General features: G+C 43.0%; 1 protein-coding gene across 3 annotated transcripts in view; it reads left to right on the forward strand.

Annotated features, from left to right (window-relative positions):
• NELL1 (neural EGFL like 1) overlaps positions 1 to 18,386 on the forward strand; it is a 343,290-nt gene that overhangs the window by 31,953 nt on the left and 292,951 nt on the right. For all 3 annotated transcript variants that reach the window (XM_054171658.1, XM_054171659.1, XM_054171660.1), the window contains exon 4: positions 18,216 to 18,386. In XM_054171658.1, coding sequence (XP_054027633.1) covers positions 18,216 to 18,386 — 171 coding nt within the window. The remainder of the gene's footprint in view (positions 1 to 18,215) is intronic.

Below are 18,386 nucleotides of genomic sequence, written 5' to 3' on the forward strand. Positions count from 1 at the left end.
CAGACTTCTGGAAGCTACAAACCTTGTAATGCGATTTCTCTTACGGGTGTTTTGTGTGCATTCTGGAGCTTGCCTTCTCAGAAATGTTAAACTTTTTAAACCCTTTGGTGTGGTTTATAACATTTTAAGTGTGTTCCTTTTGAGAGGGCTGGAGCACCTCTCCTGTGAGGATAGGTTGAGAGAGTTGGAGCTGTTCAGTTTGGAGAAGAGAAGGCTCCAAGGAGACCTTATTGTGGCCTTCCAGTATCTGAAGGGGGCTACAGAAAAGCTGGGGAGGGACTTTTTAGGGTGTCAGGGAGTGATAGGACTGGGGGGATTAGATGTTAGGAAGAAGTTTTTCACCATAAGGGTGATGACACACTGGAACAGGTTGCCCAGGGAGGTGGTGGAAGCCTCATCCCTGGGGTTTTTTAAGGCCAGGCTGGATGTGGCTCTAGGCAACCTGATCTATTGGAAAATGTCCCTGCCCATGGCAGTGGTGTTGGAACTAGATGATCCTTGAGGTGCCTTCCAACCCTTACAGTTCTGTGGTTCAGCATTTCTGCTTCTGTGTGGTGACATGTATGTTTTCTGTCTGACATAAATACAGTATATTCTTATTTCTTGTTTGTGCCTCTTTTTCTGTTGTCAGTGCAGGAGGACAGGAGTTCTCTTTCATTAGTTTTTAGAGTGGCAGTCATCATCATAAAAAAAAAAAAAAGAAAGAAGTAATTGTGCCTTGTATTATGACCCAGTGATGTTTTGAGGCTGTGAACTGTCTCTTGTGACAAACACCACCTTGCTTGTAACTTTTTGAATGCATTTTTCATGTTTTCTTAGGGTTTAAGGACTTTTGTATCTAGCCTGAGTTCCTGTTGTCATACAAGTAGTAGGATGTTCCTTGGGTGCTCCCATTTCAAAGCTAACAGCAATCACTCTGCAGCCTTGTTTGTTTGTTTTAAGAAAATAAAGTTCTTATTAGCATTTAATTGTATTAATTGTACACACCTGTTAGCCCTTTTTGCTGGTGCGTGGCGCTGGTGTGTTTTGTTGAGAAAGCATATGAAAGAGAAGGCAATGACTTAATCCATGTCTTTCCCGAGAAACATGGGACCAGAGGACCCTTGAAGTCCCTTTCGAGGCCAGGGTTAGGAGGATCAGTTTGCCATGATGAGGAATTTCTAACTTACCTTTTCTTCACCCCCTCTTTAATTTGAGAAAGAGGACATTGAGGAAAGCCATTGACAGAGGGCCACTGTCACATGTAGGGATGGACACATGCACTTGGCCAAATTGAAGGTCAGACTACACTGGCAGTGATGATTATGCAGTGGATTTTCAGATATGGCCACTTCTCAATTTAGCTACCTTAGCTCCTCTATCTTGACATGCAGAGACAGAGGCTTGCAGAGAGATGTGCTATGCAGGAGTAATCTTCACTGAGCAAAATACGCTGCTGTTGTCCTTCCTGGCACTGAGCTTATCTTTGTATTTCAAATTAATAGACATCCATTAAAAAATATATGTAGTTGAAGGATTGGCTGCTGGTGCCACTTAAACCTTTGTAGGTGTGTGTAGTAGCTGAGGTAGTTTCAGTGTGGGTAGCTGTATGTAAGAGTCGAAATGGGCACGTCCAGTGTTGCTAATGACTGCTACTACATTCTGGCTGTCAGATGGATTGCTGCAATTATCTTTCTTTTCTGGCTTTGTTGTGTATCACTTAAAACAGAGTCGCTGTTTGTTTCCTTAGTTTCTGATGTTGCTGTTTGGACCTTGATAAAGACAGTGCTTTCAAACTCTTAGGTCTGTGATGGCAGAAATTAACAAAGAGGATGACAATGGAGAAAATGCTTGTTAATGTTGATGAGGAGTAGAGAGCAAATATTTGGGGTCTTGCTGAAGAGAACCCTGCTTACATTATGATGGATGTAGTAGCAGAAGTTTCAACTTGGATGTTTATTTTGCTCAAACTGTTCAGGTCACATTAGGCTTTAGCTTTATGTGTGAAGTGAAATGGGTGCAGGTCCTTTACACAGGGGAAGCCTTAAAATTGTCACTCCTGCTAAGCTTTTGATCATTATCATGGTCCTGTGCTGGTGACACATTTTCCTTTGTCAAGCTTTTTTTTTTTTTTTTCAACCTTCCATGTGTCTATGAAAACAGACAATGCAAAGAGAATAGAAAGAGGCATCATTGTGTTTCAGCATGATTAGGACCTTTGGGAGTGAGTGTAAGGTTACATTTATTACCTAACCAGTGTAGCTTTTGACTATGGAAAAGCCAAGAACTCTTCCCTTATGCACAAAACTGGAGAGACTGCAGTTAGTGACAAAATGTTTTTTAACTTACCAGCATACCAAAAGTGGCAAAGTCAAAAGCTCAAGACTTCAGAACAGGCACCTTGGGACCACAGTTACATCATTATGGGAGATGTCTTTTGCTGTGGGACACAGATTGAATAGTTGATGGATTTTATTTCAAGCACCGAAAAGAGGTGTGGATATCTACACACGCAGATTCTGAGTTACATATCTCAGAATAACTGGTTTTAAAGGCATTTTTTATGCATGCTACATGAAATGGAGATGATTGCCACGAGGCAGCAATACATAGAACGCTTGGTTTATGGTTCATTTCTCTAGTAAGTTTTGGGAAGCTTTTATTTTCCAATAACATGACATTCTGAAATCAGAACTATTACAATCAGAGGAGTGCCACTTTTCATTAAGTCAGTAGTTTGGATCTGCTGTTTTGCTCTGCTGAATGAATATTTCCCAGCAGTTAGAGTTTTGCTCTTAATTTATATCATCATTTGATAGGCAAAAGTTATGCTATGATCATGATAAATGCATATTTATTAGTATCTTATTGAATCAGCTTTAATGCTGACAAAGACTTTATTTTCATGATCCTAATGTTTGGAAAATGTAGATCTTCATTAACACAACTGAAGTCTAATTGAACAGTGCAGTGTCTACATAGTTATCTGGAACACAGTGGTAAATATGAAGATGATATCCTTTTGTCTCCAAATTATGTATATAACAAAATGTAGTACAGGATGGACAAACAAGGTGCAGAAAGTGAAAATTACTTTCTTTATTGGAGAATTATGCTAGCCAGCTCTTCCTAGAAGATATTTGTGACCTGTTTCACTCGCAATCTTTGATTCTTCATACCACTGAGACACTTGGAAAAGACCAAGATATTTGAAATCTCTAATGAATCCTTGTATCAGCAGTGATTTAGTACAGTTGCATCCAAAGTTGTCTGCCTTCACCTAATCTGCTCTGGCCTCGTATGGTCCAAAGCCCAAGAACACAAATTAGATGGAATTGGCATAATCTTTCTGCTCTTTAACCTCTTGAGTTGGAGGCATATTAATGGCTGCTTCTCACTGCTGGTAAACATCAGTGTGTGGAGAAATGTGTCAAGTATGTTCAGGTACCCAGTCTAATGCTCTGGCTTTCACCAAAGGTGCTGACTATCATTTCCTGACTACTCTGGAGCACAATTTAAAGCAACTGAATGCTGTAAAATTTTCTTCTCTTACTGATGTGAAAATTGTGCCCCTTGTTGACCTTCTCCTCAAGGTCTCATTATGTGCATTTTTGAAGGTCTCTCTGTCTTGTGTGTTGTTCCTCTCTCTTGCTTTCACAAAGAAGTCATTGTTGCTTTTGTGACTCTTCCTGGTTACTAAAGAGAATGAAAAATTAACTGGTTGGGTTTTTTTCAAATGCCAAGTTGCTTGTTCCTCCCTAATATTTTTCATGTCTCCCAGGTCCATCTTCTCCATTCGCTTCACTTTTAGTAGTGCTAACTTTCTATCCACGTGTTGTCATTCTCTCTGAAGAGTGTTTCAAAATGGGAGATCCCACCATGATAGGATTGGACAGTAAGTCAGGAGATGAATGATTGGAAGATTAGCTTCCTGGGAGTGCTGAAAATAGTTTTCCTAATTATTTTTAATGTTTTTATTTGTTGCTGCTCATAACCTGTGTCTGGGACCCTAACTTGAGAGAATGTATGCCATGCTGAATGTTTGGAAACTTGGAGCTAATTGTACTGCTATGATGAACTGGATTTATTGACTGGAGAACTGGGGCTCTCACTGTGTGACAGCAAGCTTGAAGGTCTCTTCCATCCTGGTTTCAGAACAAGAGGACACAGTCTCAAGCTGTGCCAGGGGAAGTTTAGGCTCGAGGTGAGGAGAAAGTTCTTCACCAAGAGAGTCATTCGTCATTGGAATGTGCTGCCCAGGGAGGTGGTGGAGTCCTCATCCCTGGAGGTGTTCAAGAGGGGATTGGATGTGGCACTTGGTGCCATGGTCTAGTCATGAGGTCTGTGGTGACAGGTTGGACTCGATGATCCTCAAGGTCTCTTCCAACCTTAGTGATACTGTGATACTGTTTATTCTATTCTATTCAAGCTGTGTTGACATACAAATTCAGGGTGTGATAAATGTATCACACTCCTAGCAAGTCAGTTTTTGGTTCTTGGTGGTGGGAACAAGCACAGGACTCCAGTATATCGTTGAGTACTTGCCCTCAGTGACACCATGAACAGCTTCTGAGGCTGTTGAGGAGTGGATAGAAAGCTCTGTCTTCACAAGCAAGAGTTGGAAGGCTACCAGGCTGCAATATGGTTGATTAAAGCCACAAAAGGGTAACAAGCTAGTTAAATTAAACACTGAAACCTAATTAATGAAAAGAAACCTGTGCAAGTGACTTCTGACCCTAGTTGTAAACCTGAAAGATTGGATTTACTCCATGCTCCATTTCAGGTTATTCCCTGTAAGATGTGTATATACATATTGGATTCTGAGATGCCTAGTACTCAAAAAGGAAAGGGAGAATTCTGCACATATATCCATTAACCTTTTAATTTTAGGGTAAAGGCCACATCCTCATTAATATTTATATGTAGAACTGCTAAACTGGAAAGCTGTACTGAGAATATAAAGATCCAGCCTTACTTCCATCTCTCTCAATGAGCTGAAGTGAAATTTGAGTCATCTGCACACCTGTTTTTTTGTTTGTTTTCCCCCATAGTGGAACAAGCAGATGAGCTTTGTTTCATCTTTCTTTCTTATGTTCACAAAAGATATTTAGAGATGCAAACAAATACAGAACTGGACCCACCTACTGCTACACACAGGGTTAAAGTATGCAAAATAAGAAAGTGAGGAAGGACTCTTCCATTCTATACATCTTCCACTGATTCAAGTATTGTGAAAGAGGAGTTAGTGCTTGAGGAGCTACCTTCCATCTTGTGGCTCCCTGCTTGAGAGCAGGTGTTTTATGTACTCTAAGCTGACAGTTGTAGCTCTGAAGCATTAGCATGCTGCTGATAAACAGCTGTTGGAACACATTGATTGATTGAACCTTGTTGGCTATTGGAGCAGAGTGGCTTGACTCGCTCTCTTAACCTTCTACCTCTATACCCTAATAATCACCACCGTATTCCTTACCCTGAACACAACCAACACCCTAAAATTATCAGCAGTAATAACCTCATGAACCCATATGCTCATTCTACTAGCCTTACCTGGACTCCCACCACTTACAGGCTTCCTGCCTCAATGACCCATCATTCAAGCACTTACCAGACAAGAAATAACCACAGCAGCCTTAATTATTGCCCTCCTATCTCTGCTAGGTTTGTTCTTGTATCTCTGTTACTCAACAGTCACGCTCCCACCAAACTCCACAAACCACATAAAACAGTGGTATACTACCAACACACCTTAATACCATCCTAACCTATCAACTCTACTCAGAATCACAGAAACATTCAGGTTGGAAAAGACCCTCAGGATCACCAAATCCAGCCATTAACTCTACTTTACAAGGTTCACCCCTAAACCATATTCCCAAACACCACATTCAAGCAATCTTTAAACACATCCAGGATTGGTGACTCAACCACCTCCAGGGGCAGCACATTCCAGTGCCTGACCCCTCTCTGTTTCTCCTGCCACTCTCCCCTATAATCCTGCCTGCTCTCTAGAAGCTTAAGATAGCCCCAAACCAAAGGCCTTCAATGCCTTAAACAAGAATTAAACCCTTTTAGTTTCTCGATTACATTCTGCTTTCAAGTTATTGTTAATGTCTTGGTTCCAAGAATAACTCCTCTAACAGTACTAAACACATCCTAATGAGAGTTACACATACCAATCCTACACCATACAACAGGGCTCGAGTACTAACCCTGTATGGTGTCAGACCAAGTACCTGCCATCATCTCTTGTGCTGGCAGCTGTTGTACCAGGCTAGTTATTAATTGATCACCTCACATGAAAACAGCAGTGCACCACATCTATGATCCTATATGGATAGCCTCAGGCCCATTCTTGCCTCCTTAACCTCTACCACAACCCTTTTTTTTTTTTTGCACCTCTGATTCCTGTATCAGGATTACCAATGGGTTGATCCTCACAGAGCTTGAAACTCTTTAAAACTGAATTTGGACAGTGCAGAAATGTTGCTGTCAGCCAGGAGGTGCAACATGCTGAGTTATTCTATCTGCCTGGTTTATGGACCTGTGATACAGGCAAGGCACTGAAATGTCTCACACTGGAGGCAACTTTCTGGTAACAGTTGTCTGCTGAATTTGGGCTGCTTGTTGAGAATGTAACTTGAATAATGGAACAAAGATCAGACAGTTTGATGTCAGCAAGGCATTATTCAGAAATGGCTGTTTGGTTGGTTGGCCCTTAGCCTGGGTGCTGTGCCTGGTTTTGAGGTTTTGTTTGCAGTTCAGTAAGGATGCCTGTGTGCTTTCTTTGCCCTAGGTGCTGCCTTCTGACAGGGAGGAGGGTAGCAGTGCCTGCCCTAATGACTGGCTGCTAGCTGTGGAAAGCTGCTGCTGCTCAGGTGGCAGCAGGGAGGGAAGAAGAGGAAGGGGGAGACCCGCAGGGCAGGTGGAGACCGAAGGCATTCAGAGAGCAGCAGGGAGAAGACGTGACTGAGCTTTGAGAGTGGAAAGGAAAAGGTGTTTTGCTGGGAATCTAACAGAAATGTAGACAAATACAATTTGTCATAAGAATTCGCTGAAAAGCTGGATTTGTGGGCAAGATCAGAGAGAAGAACCTTTTGTGTAAGGATATAGCAATTAGAGTAATTTGTTTTCAAATATTGTGGTAGATCTCATTAGTTTAAAAGGCTGTGTTATCCTCTTTTGTTTGATTAAAATCTGCTGTTTACAGACTGTGTGTTTGGGGCTCCCTTGAGCAGAGTTTTTGCTGCAGTGATGAGTGGGAGGAAGGGAGGAACTGGACTGGGGCAATACTCTGCTTTGGTTACAGCTCTGCTGGGGGCTCTGATCACACTCCAGGCTTTTGCATACCTATGGTGATCCTTGAGTTAATGCCAGCCCAGAGTCCCTGTTTAGCCTTAAAAAGTTAACAGCTCCTATTTGGAAAGTTCTTAGATTGAAATGCTTTGTGGATTGCAAATGGTTCACTGGTGCACTGGGGGAACTGACCTTTGGCCAGGGGTTGTGGATGATGAGCCCTTCAAGGACTGCTTCAGAGTGTGATTGGGGGTTGTGTTCCTTGCCAGTACGAGGTGGTGGGTTTGGAGTGGTGATATGTAAAGAAATGAGTCTTTCTTTTTTCTGTCAATCTAGTTCAGTGGGTTGGCATATTGCATTGCAACTGAATGGCTAGAAAGGATGAGGGTGGAATAAGCAGGTAGGAAAGTGAGGCCATTTCTTTCAGGAGTGCTGACATTAGATTGCATCCCTTCCTGTGAGATCAGCTGCTGCTTTTTGGGAGGGAATACATTTCTCCCATTACTTGACCACTTCTTGCAGATACCTACCTTTAGCAGAGATGTCTTGGTTCTTGTGGGTGTTTCTGTCTAGGTGTGTATGAGGACCATCATTTGGTGGGCGTGTTTTTTTGGTGTGGTTTAGAGGTAGCAGCTCAGGAGTCTTGTGACTTTACCTTACTCAAATGCTAAGACTCTTCTGTCCAGCTGACTGTGCTAGGTCTGAAGCCTGCTAAAATGCTGTACTATTTTTAGGTGCAGCGTTGTGCTACCTACTTGATTTACTATGGATAGGAGATAGACCAGGTCTTTTTCAGATAGTAGGCAGGTAGCAGGCACTGTGAAGATATTTGTCTATTTATTTATTTATTTTTAATCACATAAAATGGAGACAAAAATGCTTAAGGTCAGTCCTTAGAATGCATGCAATGAAAATAAATAGGTGCTTCCTATCAGCTCTGGCTCCAGCTGTCTTTTAGCTGGCAGGCAGATGTTTGGGTTACTTTTTTTCTTTATATGATCAAAAAAAACCCAAAGTAAATTTGTATTTGGATGTCTTTTGAGTTGCAGGTCCACAAATGCATGCTTTGAGCATCATAAGTGAGTGCTGCCTTGCAGCTTGCATGCCCAGCTGTCACGTAGATTTGTAGAACAAAAGACAAAATGTTTATTTATAGAAAATGTCAGTGTGGGGTTTTTTAGCACTAAATGTTTCAAGCTAGGCTGTTATAACATTTTTCCTATTGTCCTTGGAGTGGCTTAGGTGGAACAATAAAGTTGTTTAATTGACTGGATTTTGTTCCTTTTGTTGGAAATGAAAGGATGCAAATGTCTGAAAGAATCCTGTTTAGGTAGAATAGAATAGAATTAACCAGGTTGGAAAAGACCTTTGAGATCATAGTCTCCAACACATCATCCAACACCATCTAATCAACTAAACCATGCAACCAAGCACCCCATCCAGTCTCTTCCTAAATGTCTCCAGTGATGGTGACTCCACCACCTCCCTGGGCAGCACATTCCAGTGGCCAATAACTCTTTCTGTGAAGAACTTCTTCCTAACATCCAGCCTAAACCTCCCCTGGCACAGCTTGGGACTGTGTCCTCTTGTTCTGGTGCTGGTTGCCTGGGAGGAGAGATCAACCCCCACCTGGCTACAGCCTCCCTTCAGGTAGTTGTAGAAAGCAAGAAGGTCTCCTCTGAACCTCCTCCTCTCCAGGCTAAGCAACCCCAGCTCCCTCAGTCTCTCCTCATAGGGCTGTGCTCCAAATCCCTCCCCAGCATTGTTGCCCTTCTCTGGACACATTCCGGTAGCCAACAACAGAGTGAAATTGAGCTCTTGGGCTCTTACTTGAGGGATTTGAAAGTATTTAGTATTAAGATTTGGCTTACTTTGGATCTGCTTGTGTAGAAGGAATGCTTTTGGAATACTGTAGGTGATGGTAGAGTCTTTGCACAGCAGCCGGTGTTTAGCTTTTGCGTGTTCTTTTGTACAAGCTTCATATGATTTTTCAGCAAGATACCTTCATTGTCACAGATGATCCTTTTTCTATTCACAACACCTTTTGTGCTACCTGATGTCAGTCTGATTTAGCTTGTGAGCTTTGATGATATCAGTATGTAGTCTCTGCCATGGTAGGAAGTGGAGATTTACCACGTGTAGATTTGTGCCACAGCTCCTTGATCTGCCTGTATTTAAACCACCTGTAGAAAGTAGCTTTGTATGGTTTGTCAGTATGTAGTGGAGGGCTACAACTGTACACTGCTCAAGTGTAACACCATTTCATCAAAATCCAGTGTTTGGCAATGAGTAGTGCTTCAGAGCTTGGAATCTTACCCTGTCACTTTATAGTGACTAGACTAGAAGAGTGCCTGTGCAAGCAACTGAAATACTTGCCTTGACAGCAGTTACTTGTTCTAATTTTGTGTGCATGCAGAACTCTGGTGACAACAGTAAGGTGAGTGTCTACTTCTGTTTGAAGAGATGCATCTCTTGTCTCAGGCACTGCTTTTGCTCTGTATGGCTTTGTGGATTGTGGTGATGGTCTTGGGCCTGTGCCTGCCAGTTTATCTGCAGCTCAGTGCACCCACTACTTGCTCTTGGCCTGACTTGCTTTCCACTGGGAAGCATTAGAACAAGCTCCCAGTTACTTTTATGTTGCTGTCCAGGCTGAGCCACTTTGGCAGCACAACTGAAATAACACTGTGCTGTGTGTTCCACTGTGTGCACAGACTCCATCAGTACTGAGGAGCAGTGGAAGGCCGAAGGAGTAACGATCTGTGATTCATCACCAAGTCTCTCTAGACTGAAACCCCTGAAATCTGTGTGATAAAGCAAGTGGATTCCATGGCTGTTTGTGTCTGAATACATCAAGATGTCTGTGAAGATCCTAAAGCACAGTCTTGCCTGAAGCCATTCTTATCACTAACCATCATTAAATGCTCTGATATTCTGTTTGGCACAATGCTGTTGTGCAGTGAGAAAGCTGCGTGTGCAAAGATGTCTGAACAGGCAAAGTTGTGTGGAAGCTTCCCAAACTTCCAGCTGGTGACATCAAATGGGCTGGTCTCTGAAGTTCCTTTAAACTTCCTTTGCTATGAAAAACTGACAGCTGTGTCTTGACCAGACTGATGGAACTTTCCAGAAGCTGTTCTTCAATAACAGCTTGATTCTTCTTATGGCAGGGCTTTTTTTTTCCAGCAGTGGAGAGGACGGACATCGTTGTGTCGCTGCAGCATGTGCAAAGTGAACGGTGCTTCCATCCTTGAACTCCTGTGGTTCTGACCTTCTCTCACACAAAGTTAAGCAGATGCACTAGTGTTTTGACTAGATGGCAACCCCAAGTTTGTACATATTCACAGAGATGCCATCTGTGCCTGCTGCCTTGCCCTGGGACATCTGTTCAGTAGCTTTAAGAGCATCTGCTATAAGTGCTGGTGCTGCTCCTTGAAAGAGGCTGTGGGGCTTCATTTGGCACTTGATCAGGGATGATGGAAGTTGTACAGTCAGAATTATAACTCTCCTTTATTTGTGTTTGAAAGTAATAAAGGAGAACATTTCCAGAACTGAATGTAAAAAGTATCTTTGCTTTACTTCTTAGAGCTCTTATCAAGCATTTAATCAGTATCATGCTTACCAGATGGTGCCCTGTCTTCATTGGGGGATATTTCAATGTCTTGTGATAGATGTGAGCATCATAAAGATACAAACAAAAAGTGTTATGTGCAGTAAGGAGATTCAGAAGGACATAGATCCAGGAGCTCTTCCTGGGCTTGTGTCTTACTTGGAGTCTGTGAGCCTTCCCTGCTTTCGCCACTTTCACAACCCAACCACAAACCTTTGAATGCAACATGCTTGTTTGGCACAGATGAAGATCAGTAGCGGATGTAATAAAGAGATTAACAGATACCTTTAATACAGATGAGGGATTAAGCCAACTCCCCTTACAGAAACACTTTGCTTTTTCTGCTTCAGGTGTTTTACATGCTGTTATTTAATGCTGATAGTGACTTCTCCACGTTTTTTTTGGGGGGCATTACATCCAGAGCAAATGTTTCCAACCTACAGTGTACTCCTAGACAGCTTTTTCCTCTGAACTGGAAGTAAAAGGGAGCTGTCAGGAACACAGTGAACTATTCACTGTGATTGTGACTGAAGAGTCAAAAAAGAACAGCGCCACTGAATCCGGCTTTATCCTCTCATAACAATATTTGTGTGGGGTTTGCAAAAGTTGTCAGAACTGCAAAGCATCTTCAGCTGTTTGTGCAATAATATTGTCCTTCTGCATAGCATATTGCAGGATCTTAAAATATCCCAACTTTTTTTTGGGTGTGCATAAAATTAATCTGAATTTAGCAGCATGTTTTTCCTAATATTTTTTTTTTTCTTGTCTCTTACACATTGGCCTTTGAATGAGAGACTGTGGACAGGCCTAGTGAAAAGGCATTTGAAATCTATGACTGTATAAAAGAAGGCAGCAGGAGCTTACATGCTTAGCAAATATGAAAGCTCTAGTAGTGGGGAAAATTTCAGCCAAGGTCACATCTCGTTGTTGTTCGATTAAACAGTAAGCTCTCTTAATACATGAGAGAATTTCATCTGTCTGATGAAATTGTGATCCTGCCTGTTGGGAAAACCAAATAAAAAAAATATATATATATAAAAAATCTTGATCAAGAAATAACAAATAAAACAAGAAAGCTTTGTGCAAACAAGTTGACAGGTAGATGACTCTCTCCTCTTTGGGAAAAGGTCTCGAGGAGAGTCTCAGGGAGTGACTGCAGTAGCTAGCGACACCCAGGCTTCAGGTGGATGTGGTGCAGAAGCAGAACTAGTTGTAATACTTGGGGATTTCCCTTGGGCGTTTGTTAGGGGTCTCATGGCAATCCTGGAAGTTTACACTTGCCTACTGTGGTAGTTTTAAGGCTATGCCTTTAAAATTTAGCTGCAGATTTTGAGTGGAAAAGTATAAAGATATCAATAAATCACTACTGGGTGTAAAAAAGGAAAACAAAAGATTGTTCTAAGCAAATTCATTGGATAAATGTCTGGGATAAAAGGAGCTGTACCATAACAATTCTTCTCATTTCCATTTCCCTCTTCTCTTCCCTGCTCCGCTCTTCCCTGCTCCGCTCTTCCCTGCTCTGCTGTTTTGCTTTGCTTGGGAGAGAGATAATGAGCTTCTGACTGGCCTTGGGATAAGTCTAACCCACTGCTTTCTCTCAACTCCTTTCTCTGTCTTGGGACAGGGGCATTTGAGGGGGCAATGGAACACCTTCCCTGGTCTTTTGACCAAGGTGGGCTTTGGTGTTGTTTGCTAATTGTAAATACCTGCATAATATTGTAAATCCTGGATATTTTGCACATATTCATTGCATTCCATTGTAGAGTGTAGTTTTTGCTTGTAAATACAGCTTCATCTGCTTCTGAGTTGGTCTGGCTAAAAGTTAATGTTGGGGGGAGACTTCAACCCACCACACCTGCTGAAGATACATTTATTCAGGAAGTCCCAGATGCTGCAGACTATTCAGGACCCTGACTCTTTCTGTTCCTATGTTTTCCTCTCCAAATATTGGCTAGTACCTGCAAAGCCCCTGTTAGAGATTCCTTAATTTTCTTGCCTCTTGTATGTTGATCTGTTGGTTGATAGTAGATGAAAAAACCTGTGCATGAGGTAGATAGTTAAAAAAAAACATCAATCTATTTATTTTGTCTGATTTACTAGTTGTTTTCTCACAGGTTGAGGATTTCTTGCCCAAGGTTATGTTTTCCCACTCATTTGTTTTCCATTCCACAATTTGCAGCTTAGAATTTAAACACAGAGCAGGCACATTTATTTCCAGGAATGAATGGCCTTTATGTTATTGCTTTTGAAGAGGCTTTCCTTCAGAGTCTGGTAGGATGAGGAAAGAAAAGATGTTTGCTATTGAGAAAGCCATTTGCACATGGATTTTATTCTGGTGGAGACAAGACAGCTGCATCTTCTGAACTGTGGATGTGATAAAGTGTGTTGTGTGTATGTGTAGTCAACATCTTGATGAAAATTTGTGCCCCTTCAAAAATAAAATCAGTGCAAGAGTGTTGGTTCACAGTGCCTTGTGTTTTGTAAACCCTTGAGATAGACAGCTCTTGGCCTAACCCAGCCAGTTTCCACTGCTGGGGTTTGCTTGACTGTTGTTTAGTGATGGCTGTCGAAGTGTAACTGCTTCTGATTTGCACTTGCTGAAGTGCAGTGAAAAATAGGTGCAGGGTTTGCTGTCATCCTCTTTTCCTGTCAATGAAGAGGTGAAACCTGCTGTTTTATACAGTCCTGTGGTACCTAGCAGTGTGTTAGGTGTACTCAGATATAGAAATGTCAGTACTGGCTTTTATAGTAAATTTTAACTAGTCACTTCTGTATTGTATGAATTACTTGGGAGAATAGAATAGAATAAACCAGGTTGGAAGAGACCTTCAAGATCATCACATCCAACCTATCAACCAATCCAACCCACCTAATCAAGTAAACCATGGCACCAAGCACCCCATCAAGTCTCCTCCTGAACACCTCCAATGATGGTGACTCCACCACCTCCCTGGGCAGCCCATTCCAATGGGCAATCACTCTGTCTGTATAGAACTTCTTCCTAACATCCAGCCTAAACCTCCCCTGGCACAGCCTGAGACTGTGTCCTCTTGTGCTGGTTGCCTGGGAGAAGAGACCAACATCTGCCTGTCTACAACCTCCCTTCAGGTAGTTGTAGACAGCAATAAGGTCACCCCTGAGTCTCCTCCTCACCAGGCTAAGCAACCCCAGCTCCCTCAGCCTCTCCTCATAGGGCTTGTGTTCCAAACCCCTCACCAACTTCGTTGCCCTTCTCTGGACATGTTCCAGCAAGTCGACATCTTTCCTAAACTGAAGGGCCTAGAACTGGACACAGTACTCAAGATGTGGCCTAACCAGTGCAGCGTACAGGAGGAGAATGACCTCCCTGCTCCAGCTGGCCACGCTGTTCCTGATGCAGGCCAGGATGCCATTGGCCCTCTTGGCTGCCTGGACACACTGCAGGCTCATGTTCAGCCTGCCATCGACCAGCACCCACAGGTCCCTCTCTGCCTGGCTGCTCTCCAGCCACTCTGACTCCAGCCTGTAGCACTGCAAGGGAGGCTGACATCAAACTCAATGCATAAGCAACAAGCTGGTTTCAGTCCTGAACTAACTATTGGCACTAAAGCTTGCCAGGTGAGAAACTACATTGCTATGCAATTCCCTGTGCTGCTCACATAATAGAGGAGAGATGTGATTAAGTACAGTACAACACAGCAGAGATGTGATTAAGTACAGTACCTGACTGACCTTTCCAGGGCTGAACTGTTGCCTCGTTGTTAACAAACAAAACATTGTGTAGTAAACGATTAGGCTCTGTGGCTCTAAGAGATTGTGAAGGATTGACTGCAGGAAGAGATGTGCTTCCTGCTGCAGGAGCTTCTCTTGCTCTCAGGCTCTTAAGCTGCTATGATCAATGATATGAATATATATATACACACACATATTTTGTGTGAGAGAATGCTGTGTAGCACTTTTTTTCCCCAGTTTTCTGCTTCACTGCTGTTTATCTGAACAAGAGAGAAAGGAGGTCTCTTTGATGACTTCCTTTTGTGCTTTGACAGCAGATGGCAATTATGAAATGTTTAACTTTGCAAGTATGACTTCACTGGCAGTACTTGTCCTAGTGCTTTCCTGGCTTAAAATGCCAGCAGCAGTAGGTTCTGTTTATTGACTGTACTCAAAATAATTAAGAAACCCTTCTCCAGATTTCTTAGGACTGTAATTTTAGGCTGGAGGTGAGGAGAAAGTTCTTCACTGAGAGAGTCATTAGCCACTGGAATGTGCTGCCCAGGGAGGTGGTGGAGTCACCGTCCCTGGGGGTGTTCAAGAGGGGATTGGACGTGGCACTTGGTGCCATGGTTTATTCATGAGGTCTGTGGTGACAGGTTGGACTTGATGATCCTTGAGGTCTCTTCCAACCTTGGTGATTCTGTGATTCTGTGATGTAGGTATTTTAATGAGTGGTGGTAGTCATTAATCAACATTCTGCTCATGTTTAGAAAAATCCTCCTTCTCTGTCCACCCCCACCTTGTGCCCCTGTGTTCACAAAGCAGGGCAGTCCCTTCACACCAGCCTTCTTTATTTTTTCCATTCTGTACTCATGCCTGCTGTGTTTTCATTCTGTTTTGGTTTTGCTTTTATCTCCCTGTGTCTGTTTTCACTTTGCCACTTGAGTCTTTGACTCAGGTGACCTGAACACACTCATATGTTGCATGAAAAATGTAATTGCAAGGCATTGTTAGGGTGGAGAAGGGTTTGAGATTCCTATTTGGTCCTGGTGTGTTGCAAGCGTTTGTACCAATTCCCAGCTAGTGTTGTATCACCTAAGTAAGATCCCCCCAAAGAGCTCTGTGTTTCAGTTTTTAGGTGCTAAAGAGCTCCCACACAACTGGTTAAAGCCACTGATGATGAAGAGCACACACCTCCTGTGGCACTTGTGCACACTGGCTGTTAAGGTCTGCGTGCAGCTGAGCAGTGTAAAAGGCTTAGGTGAAAGTCAGCACCTGTGTACTTAGTTCTTTGTGTGCTCCACTTAGGTCTGGAAGTGGATTTCATTACTGTAGTTATTAATGTGTCTTTTAACCCAAATTAGCACTCATCTCTCAGCTGTCAAATTGGTGTCGTCTTGTAGGCAAGGACATGACACTGTGGAGACAAACATGGGTAGGCAGTAACTGGACAAGCGAACATCCAGGGCTTCATTTTAGCAGGAAAAAGAAAGCCTTGGCTTGATATGCTGTAAATACTCTGCATGATCTGAGGTCCAAGAGAAGACTTCACAGTTCACACTGTCACTGTGCTACCACCTCAAGGGGTTACATTCCCCCTAGAAGGATAACTGAGTCCTCCCACTGCCATGAAGCCAGTTAACCGCTGTACTTACCCCTTCTGTGGCTGTTCTGGTGAGAGCTGAAGGTTCTGATTGTGTATGCCAGGTGTTGAGACTCTTAGTCCAGCCAGGAGGTTTTATTCCCTTATAAAGCTGAGCAATTATAGCTATAACCACAAAAGTCAGAAGAGGAGTGGAGCATGATTACATTTAGGGGAGTCCTAAGAGGAGTCAGATTTTTTTTTCCAAGTGGATTTTCAAATAGTAAATAAAAAATGTAATGTAAATAGCAAAAAAGAATAATCATAAATGATTACCTTGTTATAAATGCAATAGTGGTTTGTGATTTGTGTTACAGAATGCAGTATTCAGGGGGGGGTGGTGGCAGTTGTTATGTTTTGTGAACAGAGGGTAAATGTTCAGATTGTTTTGACTTCAGGCAGGAGCCTTATGCCAACTTTCTCAGGACCGCAGAACGCTTACCTTATCTAAGTCCTGTGCTGCAGCTGTGCCTGTGTGAGAAGATGAGTTATTCAAAGGATACAGGAGAAAGACCTCCCCTGCCTCATCTGCGACCCCTACCACAAGGAAGACATGTGCTCAAGAAACCCAAGAGGTTGCTAGAACTCGTTAGCATATCCCTGCCTTCTATTAAGCACTGCTTAGTCCACACCTCGAGTACTATGTCCCGTTCTGGGCTCCTCAGTTTAGGAAGGATGTTGACTTGCTAGAACGTGTCTAGAGAAGGGCAACAAGGTTGGTGAGGGGCTTGGAACACAAGCTCTATGAGGAGAGACTGAGGGAGCTGGGGTTGCTTAGCCTGGAGAAGAGGAAGTTCAGAGGAGACCTTATTGCTCTCTACAACTACCTTAAGAGAGGTTGTACCCAGGTGGGGGCTGGTCTCTTCTCCCAGGCAACCAGCACCAGAACAAGAGGACACAGTCTCAGGCCGCACCAGGGGAGGTTTAGTCTGGAGGTTAGGAGGAAGTTTTACACAGAGAGAGTGCTTGCCCATTGGAATGGGCTGCCCGAGGAGGTGATGTAGTCACCATCACTGGAGGTGTTCAGGAGGAGACTTGATGGGGTGCTTGGTTGCATGGTTTAGTTGATTAGGTGGTGTTGGGTGATAGGTTGGACACGATGATCTTGAAGGTCTCTTCCGGTCTGGTCTGGTCTGGTCTATTCTATTCGCATGCATATGTAGATGATGTAGCTATATGAAGAAGAGATAGTAATTGTAAGGTGCTTTTTGGCAGAGACTGGAGGTGTCTGGGGTGGTGGTGGTGAGTCTCTGCAGCCTGGCACATCGCTTCTCCCTTTTCTTTCCCTGCTGCTTGCTTGCTTCTATCTTCTTAAATAAAACAACTCTCACAAGAAACTTAGACATTTTCTTGTGTGGCCCATTCATAACAACCTGTTGTTTTCTGAACTGAATGGCTTGTTGCTTGTTCACTGGTAACAATAGGTACAGGTCTTTATTTTTTGCATTTCCTGCAAACCCTGTGTTGATACAAAACATTTTGGTGACAAGAATGAAGACAATTTTTGATTTGTTTATTTTTTTTTTTGGTCAGTTGAACCTGTTCTGTGGGTAAAAAGAGGACTTCAATTTCCAGGAGCGTCAAATTGTGTGTTGAATGTGAGGTAGTTTTGTGTAAATGGTATTGCTGCTTTTGTGAGGCACTGAATGTGTGGTCTTGTATCTCTGCCTCTTCTAAAATAAACCCCAACCAGTAGCTAATCATAGAATTGTTAGGGTTGGAAGGGACCTCAAGGATCATCTAGTTCCAACCTCCCTGCCTTGGGCAGGGACACCTCACACTAGAGCAGGTTGCTCAGAGCCACATCCAGCCTGGGCTTACAAACTTCTAAGGATGAGGCTTCCACCACCTCCCTGGGCAACCTGTTCCAGTGTCTCATCCTCTTTAGATTGTGACCTTCCATGTGGTGCTTGATGAGAGAAGCCTATGGATTAAGAAAGAAGTGAGAGGGGCAATGAATAAACCAAAACACGGAACTGATTCTTCTTCCTGTTTTAAATCCAGCTATTTTGAACTGGAGAGCAGTGGCCTGCGGGATGAGATAAGATATCACTACAGGTTTAATGGGAAGTCGAGAACAGAGGTGTTCCCATACCGTCTGGCCGATGGGCAGTGGCATAAGATAGCCGTCTCCCTCAGTGCATCCCACCTTCTGCTCCACGTGGACTGCAACAG

The sequence above is a fragment of the Dryobates pubescens genome, chromosome 22 (genome assembly GCF_014839835.1).
Source record: "Dryobates pubescens isolate bDryPub1 chromosome 22, bDryPub1.pri, whole genome shotgun sequence".
Taxonomy (NCBI): Eukaryota; Metazoa; Chordata; class Aves; order Piciformes; family Picidae; genus Dryobates; species Dryobates pubescens.